An 18326-nucleotide genomic window follows, 5' to 3' on the forward strand; every position below is an offset into this window, starting at 1 on the left:
CAGAAAATTAATTGGCAACTATTTTGACAATCATCTAAGTTTTTTAATTCAAAAACATTTCATGAATCCATTTTCTAAAGTATGAGGACTTGCTGCTTTTCCTTTTTGATTTATTAAATTGATTTATTTTTTTTGCATTACTACTTTACTTGCATACTTTCTTAAATACATCGTCCTGATTGTACTTGCATAGTTTTAATCAAGTAACACTTTTACTAATAAAAGAGCATTTTTACAATAAGGTATTAGTACTTTTACTTCAGTAAAGGATGTGAATGCTGTCTCCTCCACTGCCTGCTGACACAGAAAAAATAATTTACTCGTTATTTAATGCTTTCATGCCAGCAGGTTAAATTTTTCAACATAAATCAATATTGTTCACTGTTTTTGTTCACTGATTTGTTTATTTTCACACAATTCCATATATGTTTTTTCCTCCCTACTGTATACTGTGTGTATTGGATAATGCTTGGGGGGGAGAGATTGGACTGACAGGTTGGATACTGATACTGTGGACAGATATAATCAAAAAACAGCCTGCAGCTTTGAAAGGGCCGCTGCATGGCCATCCTGCTGAGATATTAAATACGGTCAACACAAATTATAGAAACAGGCAAATATAAGCTGTGTCAAGAGTAGGGATTTTCTGCTCAAAGCCACGGAATATGAGATAAAGTGCTCAAACATTAATCAAAGCATGTATTATCAGTCAGAAGCATGACGCCGGGATTCAGCAATCTCCACAGCCTTTCACGACTCCTAACACCCTGTATTCATATTAACAAGAGGAGTAAGACTGCCACACTGTCCCAAGCTGTGTTCCATATAGGCCATCTAATTCCATGCTGAATCATCTTCAACCAAATGCCACGGCAGTAATCCTTCCCTGCTTGAGACTCTGCTGAGCAACAGTGAGGCTCCCCAGCCAGATGTTCCTTTCAAAGCGGTCCAACTCTCACAACTAATAGCATTAGCCAGAGACACACATTTAGCATCTAGCCTTTGCTTGAAATTGGGCTTCAGTATGCCCATGCATACAACACACAGTGACTGAATTGCATCCCTGAAGCTACAAAAGAGATATGTGGTGCAGTATGTGTAGTTAAATGTGTCCTCTATTGTGTTAAGCAGCATTTGAAGAGGTATTCATATGTCAAAAATAAATCTGAAATTGAATCTAATTTGCACTTAATCCATTTTTTTCTCATTATATGTTTTTTTAATGTAGAGTAGAATTTAACAGCGGTCATATACACTGGTTTCCTATTCAAATCAAATTATCATCAAATGGAAAAAGGTGTCTATGGGGTACCTTAAGTCATTATCAGGTCTACAGTCTCAGACAATAGAGGAAAAACATTAATGTGCCTGCAACTGAAAAATAAACAATCTGAATTGAGTGACTATATAAGAGAAGCTGCCTTTTCCAATTCATTTAATTAAAACGGGGGAAGTAGAACATATAGATGTCCATTAGCCTACCATGAATATATGCATGAGCAATACTTCTGTGGCATTTGAAACAGAAGTTGTGCACCACTGATGTTTCATTAGAGACATACCTAAATATTCAGTAGCAAACTGGTGAGAGTCCATCACAGTGTTTTTTAAAAGTTAGTGCTTTGAACCAGATGGAAAAACAAGCAGACAGCAGACAAAGTATGTCCAAGTGACTAATTATAAAAAGATCCAGTTAGAATGTGGCAGGGAGGATAATGGGCCATAAAAATGGATGGTGTCTTTGTTCATTACACTGATCCCATAGTATTAATTGTAATCCAAACCCCTAACTCTCGCTAAGCCCCCCATTATTCCCCCCTTACTTCAGCTACATTAAATCAGTGTGTGATCGAGGTCTTAGGGAGTCCTTCATGCTTCAATATCAGCAGGAAATGGAAACATCCCAGATGTACTGAAGCAATAAATATAAACATCTGGGAGATTGATTACACTAACCTTTATCAAAAGCGGAGCCTTTGCAGGATTGCAAAAAGCAGGAGAGCAAGATGAACACAGCACCCTTAGTCATCGCACACTGCAGGCTTCAATGCTGCAGCACTTCAAGACCAAAGAGAATGAAGTGTACATGAAAACATAACATATTCAAAACATAACCACCCCGTCAACAACGACAGCCTTGTCAGGCATAATGTAGAAATCTGTATTCACAGCACACATCATTAACTGCCTAGTGGCTCATGTGCAACAGAGAATTATAAATCTGTCACTTCCTGTAATACGGACCTCAGATGCCTTATGCTGCACCAATAAAGTTTGTTACTCTCTACTGCATGTGTTCTGTCACTAGCAGAGAGTGGAAAGAGAAATTGCTTATACAAGGACCATCTTTCCAACAGGAAGCCACTGATGTATGACAGTAAACATGTATTGAAGTACCTGTATTTGTTGATGCACAGCACTCAGAAAAATACTTTGTCATAGCACACAATAAAAACAGGTCTACTCTTTCATTCAGTGCATCTGGAAAATATAACAATAGGAGTATAAGAATATGGATGCCTCCGTGACTTCAGTGACTGACAAACCATGCTACTATAATCAAAAGGAGACACAGCTGCGCCTAAAAGATCAGACCACCTATATATTAAATCTAATGCCGTCTAAAATGGGTTAAATGTAGCTATCCAGATATATTTATGCTGAGATGCTAATGATCTCCACCAGGCAAAAGCCTCAAGGGGACAATATGTTTAGTCGTGTGCGTGTGTTACTGAACCACTGGTCTCATATTTTGTGTAATATTTATGACTGTATGCTCAAGGACCTCTCAATGTTGCAGTGATTCACAATTGTTCAAAAAAAAAAAAACATGTTTAATTGACTGTGTTATACCATCACTGACTGCTGGCTGCAAGTTTTCCAGAAATCGTCTTGGCGGACAACAACAAGCCTTACTGGCATTTGCAGACCACGTTTTGCCCTCCGTCATGGCTCAAAATGTCACATCCACAGAAATAAAGTTTGGTCAAATTTGAAACCAGAGCATTTGCAGATTAATTTCAATCATACCCGACATTTTATGAGCCACAAAAACAAGGCACAATACGAGATGGATAAGTCCCCATTTTTTGTTGCCATCTTGACAGTAAGGGAGCTGGGAGAGACAATTCCAGCCAGCGAAGCTCTCAGCGTTCCGGCTGTCATGACTGCCACCCGGTTTCATTCTGTCTGCCACATGGCGTCATACCAAACCAGGAACGTTTCAGAAGCAGTGTTTTGCCTGACCGATTTTGTAGACTTGCATATTTTGTGGATTTAGTCAATTTCCTTGATATTTGTGCTTTTACCATAAGTAAGTAGACCATGTAACAGTTTCTTTTTCGTCTTTTTAAATTGTGGTTATTGTTGTTTTTTCCTACTTTGTTGTGTTGTAGCCTACAGACAACGCTAATACTTTTAAAAGTCCAGCTATGAATGACGTGGATCAAAGATTTCTGGCTGTTTTAGTTACTAAAACTACCTCTCCTGAGTGCACTTTTCTAGTTTGTTTTTTCCACTGAATCACAAAATATGTACATATCTTTCTTTTGGTTTACGTACTTACTTTTTTTGTCCACATCCTTTGTAATGAGAAAGTGGTTACAAAAGAATAAGGGATCCGAGAAAATGTCATGATTTTCCTTTCTAACATGATTTAAATACATTTGAATAAATCACGTCTCCCACTGTAAAGATAAAGAGAGGTGTAAAAGATGAGGTCAACTGGTGCTAAAGTGAGATAGCTGCCTCTATTAAAAGCAAACACTGGAGGCCTTTTACTTGTTATCCACTTAAATCCATTTGTTAAGTTTCATGACTTCAGGCTGTACAAATAATTCCTCAACACAGAGACAATTCAAACATCAAATCACTCATACCCTGACACCCAATTACACTGCTGACTGCTTCCGGATTAATTCACTTTTGTCAAACACAAGTTCATTTTCAAGCTAGACCACATCTAATATAAGCCAAACTGTTTTCCTACACTACAGCACATAAACAAGCCACCTGGTTTTCATTCGCATATTCTGCTTAAATACAAATTAGACAAAGATTGTCATTTCCAAGTGTGACTGTATCACATCACGATCACCAGAAACACGGCTACAGATCTTATTTGCACCATCCAGTTATCGTGTAGTCTTTGCTACAGTAACTGGCTGTCATCCTGCTGCAGCGAGCAATATGACTTTGCACGTTTGCCTGATCAGAGATGCAGCTCATCTCCATAGAAATGAGCATGTGTGCACGGGGGCCTTGTTCCTTTGGGGGGAGACAACACATTAACACCCAGGATGGGATTTGGTTGACTGCCAAAACCAGCTCCACCTGGGAGTAAGCCTGAGTATTCACATTGTTGCTGCTGCTGCTGTTGATGATCCAACACACTTGTCCCTGGATGTAAACAGGTCTGGTTAACAACAGCTCAGCAACTGACCACTACTAAGTAATGCTAACAATGTGTTATATGTGGTGCTACTCTAAGGGGGTTCTGTGAGCGGCTTTGGCATGTAAGGTGTAATGTTACAAATGCCATTCAAAAATATGTTCAATGAGTGAAAGAAGATTTCATATTTATGTGTATGTAAAGCAATGCTAGCCCAAAGTCCAGTGTGTACAATGGTCTTGTTTAGGCACAGACTAATCTCTGGAAAAATGATGGAATACACAGTATATATTGGTTTGAATACATTTGCAATATGTCCTTCAGAGGTTGGTGGAGGAAGAGTGCTGCCAAATTAGATCAAGCATCAACAGAATGTCATCTCAATGTAACAGAGAAATATCATCACAGCAAAACCACAGTCAGACATCCTTTGATAGAAACAGAGTGACATGCTTTTGAAAATACTGGCAAGAAGCTCAGCAGGAACACAATTAGATTCAAAATCTAAATGGGACTCTGTCTTGTTAAATAGATGGTCAAATACATGAATAAATTATTACATAGATATTTCCAAAGAAAGATGCAGTAAAATTCTGTTTATATACACTGCTGGCCTTAATATGTTTTTTATGAGCACACAAATCTAAACTGAGTGAGGACACAAACACAAACAACCTTCAGCTCAGGCTAGTGTGCATGCATGTATGTACAGGAGGGTGTAACCACACTGTTTGTAAGCAGCAAACAATAAAGAAGAAAACAGTATTTGGAGGAATGCATCAAGCTTTCAGCTATCTCACACTGTTTCATTGTCACCTTTCTCAGAAGGATTTTGCACACTTTTCCACATCACACTGTAGCAAGCAACACATCTGTAGATATAAAAAAAAAAAGGTCCACTGCTACAGAGTCCCTACAACCAGGCGTCAGTTGTGCTCCTGGTAAATACTACCCCACTGAGCTGGGAGATGCATCCCAGAATGCACCCTGACACAAATGTAGGCAGCAGCCAAATAATATACCATCAGCATCTCTCCGGGGTAACACTGCATGAGCAAGTAAGAGGGGTGAGCGTAACAAGAGAAGAGTAAAGCCAAGGGGAGAACAGAGAGAAAATTCATCCAGGGCCTTTGTGCAGTCATTTGACCAATCTCTTTAGCATTTGCTTAGGGCACTGGCTGTTGGTTATCAGTGAAACCACAAAGGGTCTATACCCAACAGCATTTCCATTTTGCTAATGTTATCTGGAGAAAACTGACTTAAAGAACTAGATCCATACATTTCTATCTGGGCAGCATTACAAAAACTAAACAATGGAAAGATAATAAAATTCAATGTAGACTTGTTTTAATTCTCCAACTACGAGTACAGCAGCAGCAGCCCAATAAGTATCAGGAGTAGTAAATAAGAGAGTAAATACCTCCACCAAAAAAATATATTGCTGTTTCTCTATAAACACTGCATGAAAAAAAACAACCAAAATGATACAAAAAAATATATAAAAATAAGATGGATTCAGAAAGTTTTAAAGAACCTGCATGTCCCTCATTAAAAAAAAGTTAGAAATACAAGAATGCAACTGTATTTTCGAGACAAAGAAGCTGGAAAAAACATTTGTAGACAAGGCAGCATACAGAAAATGTTTTAAAAATGCAGTCTTTCACTTTGTCCTTGGATGAGGACAAGAAAATGCACATCAGCATGCTCCCTGAATCAATCAGCAGCTCAGGTACATTACTTTTAAACAAACAAATTTGCACAGAATCAGAATTTCAATTTTCCCTCAAATCCTAAGGAGATTATCATGGAGTAGATCAGAGAAAACTGCTCTTGGCAGAAATTGGATGGCTTAGGAGAGAATAAACTTTACTGAGGAAGCACAATTTTTGCATACTGTAGACCCCTACCACGCATGTGATTTAAACTGGAAAATGTTAAAGGCTGAGTAAAGAGTTCACAAAGGTGAACACTGCTATTCCCAATGAATGTTGAGGAGTTAATTCCCATATAAAAAGCATGTAACATATTGGGTCTTATCTCAGGTGCATTAACAGCAATTATGTGATACTTAATTGAGCCATGTAGGTAAATCATTTTTCTTTGACCCACACAACAGTGGTCTGAGTGCACACAGCTACAGAAGAGCATCAACGGACCGGTAGAGGAGATTCATGCTCAAGGACATTTCAACAAGACAAGTAGACCTAGGGGAATAAAATAAAGCTCAAGTTTCAGATCAATAACTAAGAAAACTTCTTTTACAAATGCTTGGTGCGATGTCTTACCAATCCAGAACCAGATCCAAATGTCAGTGGCATTTGTCATTGCCGTTTTTTTTTTTGTTTGTTTTTTTGGCAAAACCTTTGGAACCTGCTAGGGATGAATCGGCTCCAATCACATTATTTTTACAAAATCAGATAATAAATATCGGTAATAAAAGATCCAAGGAATCAAAACAACAAAAATGGCCAGGTTTTTCATCTATGTTGTTCATTGTTGCCTCCGCTTTCCAATTTATAAAGATATATGCCTATTTTGTTTGTTGAAGACAAGAAGAAGATATTGAATTTGTTTACATTTGGTACTGCTGAACTGCCGATAAGCTTTTTGGATACTATTTAAATAAAAAACAAACCTTATGGGACAACTTGGATGCATTCTTTTTTTTTTCTTTCTTAATGCTTTCCAAAGTATCGGATCGGACTCGGTATCGGACTTGGTTTCAAAATAAAGGACTCGGTATCGGATCAAATGCAAAAAAAAAAAAAAAAAAAAAAAAAAGTGATCGGAACATCCCTAGAACATGCCCTTAAAGATAATAAAGTGAAACTCAATCATATAGAATGTCCAATGGAGATGCCATACATGCATGCAGGGATGCTCTGCAGTAAAGAACAAAAAAGGAAAAGATCCAATAGGTAATGATTCAAGAGTGACACAGAAAGCAATTGTGGGGGGGAAAAAATGTGACATTGGTAAAACTGTACCAGTGCCTGGAGGTGATATCGATCCAAGATTGATCAAACTGTGACACTGAGTCAACAACAGCAGAGAGATGCTTGCACTGAAGGCCAGCCATAACTGAAAGCAGCACAGGCCACACACAACTCTTTCATCTATTATGCATTTCCAGATATACTGATTGTCCCTTGACAGCAAGGGTTTCGCCCTGTAATGGTTTAACCAATTTTCATTCGATACTGTGAATAAAAAAGTTTATTAATTTAGGGAGGCTTTGATTCTGTTTTCAATTAATGCCTAATGCAACAACATGTTTTGCTTTACCCAGTAAACGCTGTTTTCAATTGCTGCAATGACAAAACATCTCTGTTTAATTGCCGCTTGGCATACTCTTTCAATGTGGTACAGCATTAATTTAGATGGCTTCTGAAAACAAAGACAACTTTCACACAGCAGGAGTAGGGAAGTCTTCCCTTAAGCCATCATCTAAACGAAAACATGTATTTGTGAATGATATAAAAAGGGTTCCTGAACTTATCTATTTCTACCAGATTTAAAGTCCACGTTTTATAAACAGCAGACACAATGTCAAAGTTCCCTGCTGGATTTTACCTGTTAAAATCTCTGGATAAAAACAACAGATAACAGAGATGAAGAGAACATCAAACACGCAGACATCAGAGATTTTTACCACAGAACTAACTACCATGCATTAGCAGGCAACAGCTCAGAGGGCTAGCTTGGCTTGCTTACTATATTACGTGAATGTCACCCTGAATGTCCCGCTGAACCCTGTTTAACTCTCAAACTCTATATGGACAAAAGGGAATGAATAGTCGAATGTTCATATTGAGCAGCCAAATCCAGGTCGACTGGCATAACTCTGAGTCAGGTACAGCCCTACAACATACACTTCAATAAATATATTTCAATAAATCATTTATAGTAATATACTCAACAAAGGACAGAGAAGGCTTTTCTATAGAATGGGCACCCCAACAGCTAAGGCACATCACCTTTGGTTTTTAATGTAGACCTTGGGGTGACAGATGGTAGTGTTAAGCAGGATGATCTAAGAGGCCACACCTGATGAGCTTTAAAAGCTCAGATGGGGCTTAACCACTGAGACCATCCATATTAGTTATATAAAGAATCTTGATGACTTACTTTGGTTTTTGGATGGAGAAAGGTGCTTTTTTTCTTCTTCACAAGAATGACACCAAATCCATGACAAATCTTTGAATATTGAGTGAGTTTGTATCAATACTGCACAGCTCAGTTAGAAGTATTTTAGTAAGGGATTGGACCAGTGCACAAGTATGAAGAAGTTGAGCCCTGAGGTCAGAAAGGTGATTTACTACTATGTTGTGATATGTTGTAATATACTTCGTTAGTAGTATACTGTCTTCTCTTGATCCTGTATTGTATATTTAGAAGCTTCCCATGTTTTCCAGACAAACTTTAAACAACTTCCAGAGAAAGCAGCAGATAGCATCTCTATAAAAACATACTGAAGTAAAATCTAATCATGTTTCATAACCAAGCAGAACAAAGTAAATACAGTATTTTGAAGCATGCTGCCTGATTTATTTGCTTTATCATGGGTTGCTTCTGACAGGTGTGAAAGCAGATCTATAATTTTAATCAAGCCTATTGTAATCACAAGATTGAGTGAATTAAATGTCTCAGAGAGGACTGGTGCCAATTAGTGGAGAACTTAAAGCAACTTTTTGAGTAACTGTAAACAACGTTATTTGGAGGGAAGCAGGCAACATGACACGCAGTATGTGTTGGCACAGACCAACAATAACAGTTGTGGCAATAGAAACAGGAAGAAAGCAGTTTACCCAAATGCGGAAAATCCCTATAGTCTCAACACACTTTGTGCCTGCACTGTATTCTGCTCTACTGTCAGTGCAGAAAGAGATCATCTATTTCTCTGCAAATACTGGTTGTCATATCTGTTTTCCAGAAATGGACACAAAAATCCAAGCAGAAAATGCCCTTTATTATTTATCAAATTTGCCCCAATCTCAGCCTGGATAGTGATATTATTATTCCAAATTCAACAGCTAAAAACCCAGCTGTCACCTTTGATTCAGATTTGAGAAACACATCACAACAACACCATCACTAACGCAGCTTTCTTCTACCTCCGTCACATTGTCCATGTTGGCCCATTTCTAGAGTCAGATGCAGAAATTCTAATGAATGCAATCATGTCATCTAGATTGGACTATTGTAACATGCTCGTCTCAGCTCATTTATTCTGTACCTGCAAAATCTAAAATGCTACCGTCTTTAGCATCTCCTAAAAACAAAAATAAATATGTAATATGACTAACAAACAACCCAAATGTTACCCTATCCCAACTGGCAAAAAGGTCTATAACAGAGCTATTCCTCACTTTGTCAGATGCCTAGTGTAAAACATGATGTATGCTTTTTAATCATATGAAATGCACATCCCCTGCATGGTTCAACTGCACAAATCTCCATTCACAAATTTTAAAAAACATGTCTAAGAGAGAAACTGCTACACTGATATAACCACTTCAAAAGATACAAGTCCCATAATGTCTAATGAGTTCAAGCTTCCTTTTGTTACTCCACTTAATTCCTGTGAAATTACAACAACCTTGAAGGCACGACTCCACGAACTGTTTTATAACACATTATCTCAATTACAGATTTCATTTCAGTCTGCCTATATGAAAGATTAATGACATTCCCCTTTCATCAGCTTTAATAAGGGGTGGTGGCACGAAACTAGCATCTGGGTGTCTTAGCACCTTTAATTCCCTGTTGCACAAACAAAAAGTTTCAGGTTCATGTGGGAAAAATATGTTCAATTCTTCTTTAATTGGCCTGTTTATGTTGACAGTGAAACACCATTTGGTGATGTGCAACACTGATGTTCACCTGAGCTATTTTATTAATATCTCCGTTTTTTTTTTGTTTGTTTGTTTTTTTTTACACATTGCAGTGGATGCTAATGGTTAATTATCTCCACCAGATGTAAGCCTGGAGGGGATCGTGTGTTTGGTCGTGTGAATGTGTGCGTATGTGTGTTTGTATCTGTCTGTCTGCAGCTAATCTCACAAACTACTTGATCAGTCAGCCTTATATTTTGTGTGCACATTAATGTCTGTATGCTCAAAGACCTCTCATGGTTGAAGGGATTCACAATAGATGAAAAACCTGTTTTACTGACTGTTTTATACCATCATTAACAGCTAATTCCTCACTATTCTTAACCAGCTGGTATGAGCTGCAAGTTCCAGAAATCATGGGCCACATTTTGGTCTTTGTTGTGGCCCAGAAACTCACATCACATTATTTTGAACCAGAGCATCTGCAGCTTAATTCCATACCCCAATATGTTATGATCCACTAAAGTAAGGCACGATACAAGATGAATATGTTACCAGGTTTTGCTATCTTCATTGCCATCTTAACTGTAAGGGAGCCAGAAGGGACGATTCAGAAGCTGAGCATTTTGCCTGCCCGATTTGACTTGCAGATTTGGTTGATTTGATCATTTTTCCTTCCTTGGTGTTTCTACCATTAGTGAGTATGCAGGCTGTGTAGTTTAATGGTTTCTTTTCTGTCTATTTTAGTTGTGTTTTTTATTTTTATCTCTTACTTTGTTGTGCTGTAGCCTACAGACCAGGTTAATACTGTTAAAAGTCCAGGTATGAATGACGTGGATCAAAGATTTGTGGCTGTGTTTTTGTTATTAAAAATGCATTCATCCTCATAATTACATTGTAGGCTATCTGCAGTATACTTCGCATCCAGTCCCTGTTAGCAAGAAAAACTTATCTGTCCTGTGCAATGAGCTGCATCTCAATTAAAATGGACTAGGTGTGTTTTTTTATAACCTATTGGGACTTGCTGTGCCGCGATCAGCTCGGGTGGTCGCCTGGCAGAGATCTGCATTCTACTGAGCACATTGTTCTAGTTGGCCTTGTTTTCTCTTCTTGACAATTAATTGTAGGAGGTTGAAGGATGCTTAATAGGGAGGAGGTGATGGGCCAGCATTGCACCCAAATGCCCCCTCCCAGTCCATCGCTGGGGGTAACTCAGACAGACAGTGAGTTACTCATCCTCACATACATACCGATTAACAATTCAGAGCCCTAAATCCAGCTCAATGTCTGCCTTTTTGGATTTCATTTATTTTTCGTAAAAACATTGGATCTTGCAATACAATATTAGCTTACAGGGACAACAGCATTATTGAAACTTGTTTATGAATATGTTTAGTTACTGGCAGCACTTGGTACAGGAAAGATAATGGTCTTGGTTTAATAAAGAAAAAGTGTGCAGTGACTTAAAACACGAGACACAATGTGTTCATTAATATTCAACTGAAATCATGATCTTTCCCTTCTGAAGTGCTTTTGTTGCCTACCTCACCACAGACAGGACTCACAATGGGAACCCGGTCTCTGGTGTCAAAGTGCTGCACTTTGTATGCCCACCATCCTCCTCAACCAAATTTCTGTGACTCTTGTGTGGTACATAAATGCAGTGTTTTATTCACTCAACAAAAAGTTGCTTCTGATTAAAGCAAATAACCACCACTGACACCAAGTCTGTGGAGTGGGCACATGGTTCACATACGTATGTCCGCTCTCCAGTCACATCACGTTTATACAAAAGGCTTTTGATACAACATTAGGTCTCATATGAAAAATGTGCTTCACCTTAGAGCTTTTCCCTCCTTTATTTGGTCCCGATTCAGTAAAATTACTCTCAAAACTGTGTTTAATCAGAAACAGCAAGGATCAGTGATTTCTAATAACAGTCCAATGTGCATCATTGTGCTTGACATAAAGATAATTGTAATAGCATGTGTAATGTCATTAAGCTAATGGAAATAATTGATTTGGCAGCTATTAGTGGTCATTATATATCCAACAAAGGTGTAAGGGCATATAAAACACTGAAAATCTGTCAATTTCTCATTGAAGGTATCTCAACATGCTGGTGTACTTCATATCTAAGCAAGCAATTCAAAGTCTTATCAAGTAAGCAGTAAGTAGGTCTCCATATAGTGACGACTGATCAAGTAACAGAATTAACTATAAATCACAGACACTGATGGGAAGGGAAAACTGTAACAGCAAGAGTAATCTACTATCTATGTGCTCTGTCAGTGGAGTATTTTCTGGAAATGTTTTTGGTAAAACTGTATGTTTGGCAACTGTTAAAGAGAGAGCTTTGGCCTGCTAGGAGAAGCATGTCATTAAAGTGATAATCCACCAAAAATATTTTAGTATCCGTCATTCACCCCCAAATGCTTGAGAGACCATGTTGGCAGTAGGCATTGGATGATATGAACATTTCATGTCATAATTATCCCAGCCAAAATACTTGTGATTTATTCAAAATAGGCTCAAAATTCTTACAGTGGCACTAATGGCACATAGTGGGATCACTTCACCTTACAATTGGTTAAGTGAAAATGACACAACCAAACTAAAAAGCCAAGCTTTTCAACTATCTGAAATGGCATCATATCTTTCAATAGGAATTATGTGACTGCTTGATTAAGATCTTTTGCGTTTTTTTAAGTTGGTGCATATACAGCCTATTTTCCTATTGTTGGTTACCCAGCAGTTTCTCTGGGTGCTGCTGGACACAAGATATTGACAATTATCCTGATGATGGAAATTCAACATAATCAACTTATTGTGAGGGCTTTTTTAAAATCACAATCTGCGATAAAATCGTATATCATCCCTAGGTGGCAGTTTTGTTCTTCACGGATACTAGTAACTTTGGTTAGCCTGACTTCATATCTACATATCTACATATCTCTGTACATGAATCTTATCAATCCACTCCTGCAGTATGATCTTGTTTCCCCAATTTTTAAACACTCGGTAGTATCCAAAGTCATTTTTTCCATCAAAATCTGTCAAACACTGCACACTGTACCTGTTTATAGCTTTTCTCCCACAATCCCTTGAGACAAGCATAAGCAAATGTTGTTGCAAGCTACAAACATAATCAGCAAACAGCAGGAGCCACAAACAGAAACTGCATTTTGCCATATGTTGACGTATTTGGTAAAATATAAACATGAGGAACTTAAGCATATAAATTGATAGTGGGTAAGTGGATTATGTTGCAGGAGTGACGTTTCTGGCTGTTTTGCTACTTTTTTCACAATGAACACGTTGTAGAACCCACGCATCTCTAGCTGACCACAGCTCCTGTTCTTTATTAAGAAGGAATCCCCCACCTTTTACACACATGTTCAACAGTCTACAGAGTGTTTGATATCTAAATAACAGAATCTGGGTAGTGCATCACCATAAGGGAGCCAAAATAAGTATGGTGATAACTCAGAGCTGACACGATAGTCAAGGGTACCTACAGTGTTTCATGCTTTTGCATTAACATCAAGCAGGTGCTGAGAGCACATGAGAGCTGTTACTCCCACACATCAGGATCAAGATGAAGATGTGCTGTGAAAGCTTTTTGCCTAATTTCACAAGTCACGCTACCTTCTTTTCACACCTCATTCCATTATCCATCAGATCATACTTGACTTTGATCATGAAGATGCAGGCTGTTGAGTTATGCAACTTTCTCTTTTGTCTGAGAAGTTCACTGAATGATTCATACCAAGTGACAATTAGTAAATTAGAAATACCCACTCCTGTTTTCTCATCTCAGAGAAAGAACTGAATCAGCTGACAAGCTGCAAAGGAGGGTGACTGCTGTAAATTGCACATCTGAGTATGAAAGAAATCCACTTTGTGTCGAACTTCATGGTTAGAAGACAACAAGCAGGGGCGTCGGTAGAGTAGTGGATAGTGCAGGCGCCCCATGTACAGAGGCACCTGCCTCGTTGCAGCGGCCACGGGTTCAATTCCGGCCTTTCACACACTATCCTGTCCATTAAAGGCAAAAAGCCCATAAAAAAATAATCTTTAAAAGAAGACAACAAGCAATGTAGCCTTTCTTATACCAAATTTGTTTAGGTGTATGACCTATGTGGTCAGAGTTTGTGAGCAGCCTTAGCCTTACAGTATGTGCTGCTGAAAACAGCAGCTGGTGATAGGACTGAAAAGACATTAAAAAAACAACTTTATCGCCATAGTGTTGCACATGTTAGGGCCAAGAATTTGGTTCAATGACATCAAATTATGGATATAAACAACGACAGATATACATATAGATAGATATAGATATAGATACATACATACATATATACATACATACATACATACAGGCTATAGGCTACTATTTCTACCAGTCTGCTGTTGCTGACTACTTTGTGGACCATTTTAATTGAGAGCACATTATTCTGATGATATTATAATTTACTAAATATGTTTTGCCAGTTTATCTACGTCAACCGAGAGATAAACTGACAAACTGTCAACAGTATTTTGAATTCTGCTTGTAATATGTTTTGAAAGGCTCCAGATCCCCATGACCCTGAACAGGAATAATGCAGTGAATTAATTAGTTCTGTCATTCTGATTAGATTTAGAAAAAAAAAACCTACTTCAAGAGGTGCTTTATCTTCTGACGGCATTTTGTGTCTTATTCAATTAAGATTTACCTTTCTGATAGGAGGTGCCATTTCATAAATTAAATGACACACTTGATGTCCAACCCCTTATATCAAAGGCAGGTTTCTATGTAGGCTCTCATTCTGGTAAAGGAACAGTAATATCAGATCTATTTTACTGTCAAATTTCCCATCATGGTTGGTTAGCAAAAACTGCAGCTAAATAATAACATAAAAAAACAGGATAAGGCACTTTTTCATGATAAATCCCAGCCTGAACATCTAAGGAACTTTATAATGTTTTCTGTATATGGCAGTCCAGTAGCTGAACTACTGTCCATGTAGCTTTTTTTTCATTTTTTACACATCACTCATATTCAATTAAGGGGGTAGCACAGGGTCAGTCATAGTACAGCACCTATGGCAGTTTGGGGGTTCAATGCCTTGCTCAAGGACACCTCGGCAGTGCCCAAGCGGTGAACTTGCACCTCTCCACACTCCATATTTAGCAAGTGTGGGGACTTGAACTGGCAACCCTCCGGTTGCCAAGCCAAGTCCCCACAGACTGAGCTACTACCTCCGCTACGACAACTACACAACTACAAGTTTTCCAAAGATGCTCCTCAGAGAAGAGGAAAACATTATTTTTTCATTATTTCACAAATTGGACCCCATGAGATACAGTTACGGATCCTTCTGGATTTTCAGACCCTCTCTACACTTCAAAAATAACCTGAACTTATAAGCACTGAAATTCTGGCATCTTACAGACAGGAGGGTGGTTTGCACCCTCTTCCCTGGCTAGCATTATTCATGCACATTTTGTGATGTAATTTGGATGAAGAGGCAGATATAATAACAATTACTGTGTCATCTGGTCCCAGGATTGCTGCATTATATGTGCTTCATTTGTATGCACATAATTTGGGTGGAGGTTGTATTTCTGTTTGCGCACTAATCAAGTAGAATCAAATCCCCCTGATATCTTAATATAAAGCTAACAACAGAAAGCACTAATGACCTAATTAAATCTGTCATGCAAAAGTTTGGGACCTGTATGTGACAAATGCTTGGATAAAGCGCACGCTGCCATATGTTCCATGTAAGAGCGTGGACAAATTACTGTACTTTGAAACACAAAAATGCACAGAGGAGGAAAGAGCAGCTGTGACATCAATACTCTGCGTTCAATGGTTCAACAGAAAAAAGCAAAATGGAGAGTCTATTAAAGTTGATAAACAAGATGGTGCACTGTCTAGACAATAGGCGTAGACTACAGTGTGTTATTCCTTGTGCACATTTCCTGAGAAAACAGCACTGCAAAGTGTGAGGGGCAAGGTGTCAGAGACTACAGATACTGCAGTACAACTCTCATGTCTGAACATGCCAAGGGCTACAATTTGTCTTGCTCCATAAAGTGGATTTCTGTTGTGCCAGAACAGGTTGTAATTAATCTCTGGTGTGCTAACAAGGAGAGGCCAACTTTTGCAAACAGGCTCCACTGTGGTAGTCCCACAGATGGTCAAGGCAAAAGTACAAACTGGCTCAAACTGAACCGGGAGACTGCCTTCATGTGCTGACCCTGGTCATACCATCACTTTAAAACCCCGACCACCTGATACTGACAACCATTACTTCTCACTCTCCTCTCACTTTGCTGCAGCTATGATAATAACCATGCAATGTATTGAGAGAACGGACTTCTCAAGCATTTTTTAAGAGGAGAAAAAACAAAGCTTTACAAAAAATTTACTTGGGTCAATTTGAATCTGGGTTGGGGGTGATTACCGTTATATTCCCACAAATACTCACACTTGAGTTAGGAGCAGGTCCAGAGTACAGCAAGAACATTCATCTGCTATTGAAATCATCACCCATCACCCACCAGTTCTTGAACACCCTACTTCAGGTTGCTGGCAATTCTGGGCTCCCAGAAGACACCCTGAAAACAGTTATCCCTGGCATCTTGTGGGGACCCTTAGTTCCAGGGCCCCGTGGGTTCTCAGACACACAGCAGCAGCAGATGTCCCCTGCCTCTGTTCATCTCCATCACTGCATTTAAACATATTAAAGTGTACACCAACAGGCTATTAAGTCCTACTCACAACACACTTTAATCCCAGCAGGTGTGCACATTTCCTTTACTGACATCATCCACACCAATGAGTCTCATTTACAAGCAATCACAAGGAAGTTGGGACTTTGTAGGACTTGAAAACTTGAGAGGTGGTTTTGCATCAGCATCACTTCAGCCCTCAACCTTCCTCATCTGTGTGCATGTGTGACTTCTGAATGTTTACTGCTGTTTACTCTCACATATCCCGGGGCACTTGACTGCAAATAATTTAATAATAATTTGCACAGTCTCGATGTTGACGAGCATCATTTTTGCCATATGTTTATAGTCTGTTATTGTTGCCAATGAGCAGCACTCCGGATTAGGGATTAGGTAATAACGTCCAGACATAGACGAGTGAGAAAAGCATTTACTTACCAAATTCAGCACCGTTTCAACAATATCCCGGTTGTTAACCTCTCCAACCTGGATCAGTCCGATGACAACAGCAAATTTCATCTTGATATTCCGGATTGGAACCGATGGATTGATAATCCCAGCCGGGAGCACCACTGAGCCTGAGCCGGACATCATCATTGTCTCACCGGTGGCAGTGGAGACTGCAGCCGCGTGCTGCCCGTGACCTGGAGGAGGTTGTCGGTCCGAGAGCGACATCGAGCCCGGCATTGTCACCGGTCTTTCGCCTGTCATTTCCACCCGAACCGGGCGGCTTTAGGAGCTAGTTAAACGCTTTCTCCTTGTGATAAATCCAATCACTGCTCTGGAGCATCAAAAAGAAATGAAAGAGAAGAACACTCTCGAAGCCGCGGAAAACAACAACAAAAAACAAACAAGAAATCACTCTCTGTCAGTAAAATCCACTCTCGAGAGTTCCGGTGTGAGAGTCCGGTGTGTTGTCGGTGCCAGCCGGTTAACTGAGCTCTGACTGACCTGTGCTGTGTACACAAAGCTGTGTGTATGTGAGAGTGCCGCTCTCTGAAATGCGCGTCTCCGTGTCTGTGCTGCTGTCACCGCCATGTTGCCGCCCCCTGCCTGCGGTTCCACTCACCACGCCTGCGCTGGCTCTCGGTGATGGAGCTGGAGAGCTGGAGATTGACCGCGAGGTCTCTTACCCGGTCAGGTGGGAGCAGCGGAGTGCGGAGTGGAGTTAACACCATAGCCTCTGGGTTGTAGCTGGCCAAGACAAAAAGATCCTTAGGAGTCCCTAAAGTCCCATAAGGTGATATTTTTTATGTTGTGCGTACAAAGCACAGGGTAATTATCCTGTAGCTTACACCTAAAATAATAACTTCTTCCCCAGACAATGAAGTTGTGCATAGATAGATAGATAGATAGATAGAAAACCAAAACGAAAAATACTC

General features: G+C 39.3%; 1 protein-coding gene across 4 annotated transcripts in view; it reads right to left on the reverse strand.

Moving 5' to 3' along the window:
- The window catches only part of nbeab (neurobeachin b), a 236822-nt gene extending 218887 nt beyond the window's left edge, over window positions 1-17935 (reverse strand). For all 4 annotated transcript variants that reach the window (XM_033631025.2, XM_033631024.2, XM_033631023.2 and 1 more), the window contains exon 1: window positions 17383-17935. In XM_033631025.2, the coding sequence (XP_033486916.1) occupies window positions 17383-17655 (273 nt within the window). In that variant the 5' untranslated portion in view covers window positions 17656-17935. The remainder of the gene's footprint in view (window positions 1-17382) is intronic.
- Window positions 17936-18326: the final 391 nt, after the last annotated feature.

The sequence above is a fragment of the Epinephelus lanceolatus genome, chromosome 4, assembly GCF_041903045.1.
Source record: "Epinephelus lanceolatus isolate andai-2023 chromosome 4, ASM4190304v1, whole genome shotgun sequence".
In the NCBI taxonomy this organism is placed as follows: Eukaryota; Metazoa; Chordata; class Actinopteri; order Perciformes; family Serranidae; genus Epinephelus; species Epinephelus lanceolatus.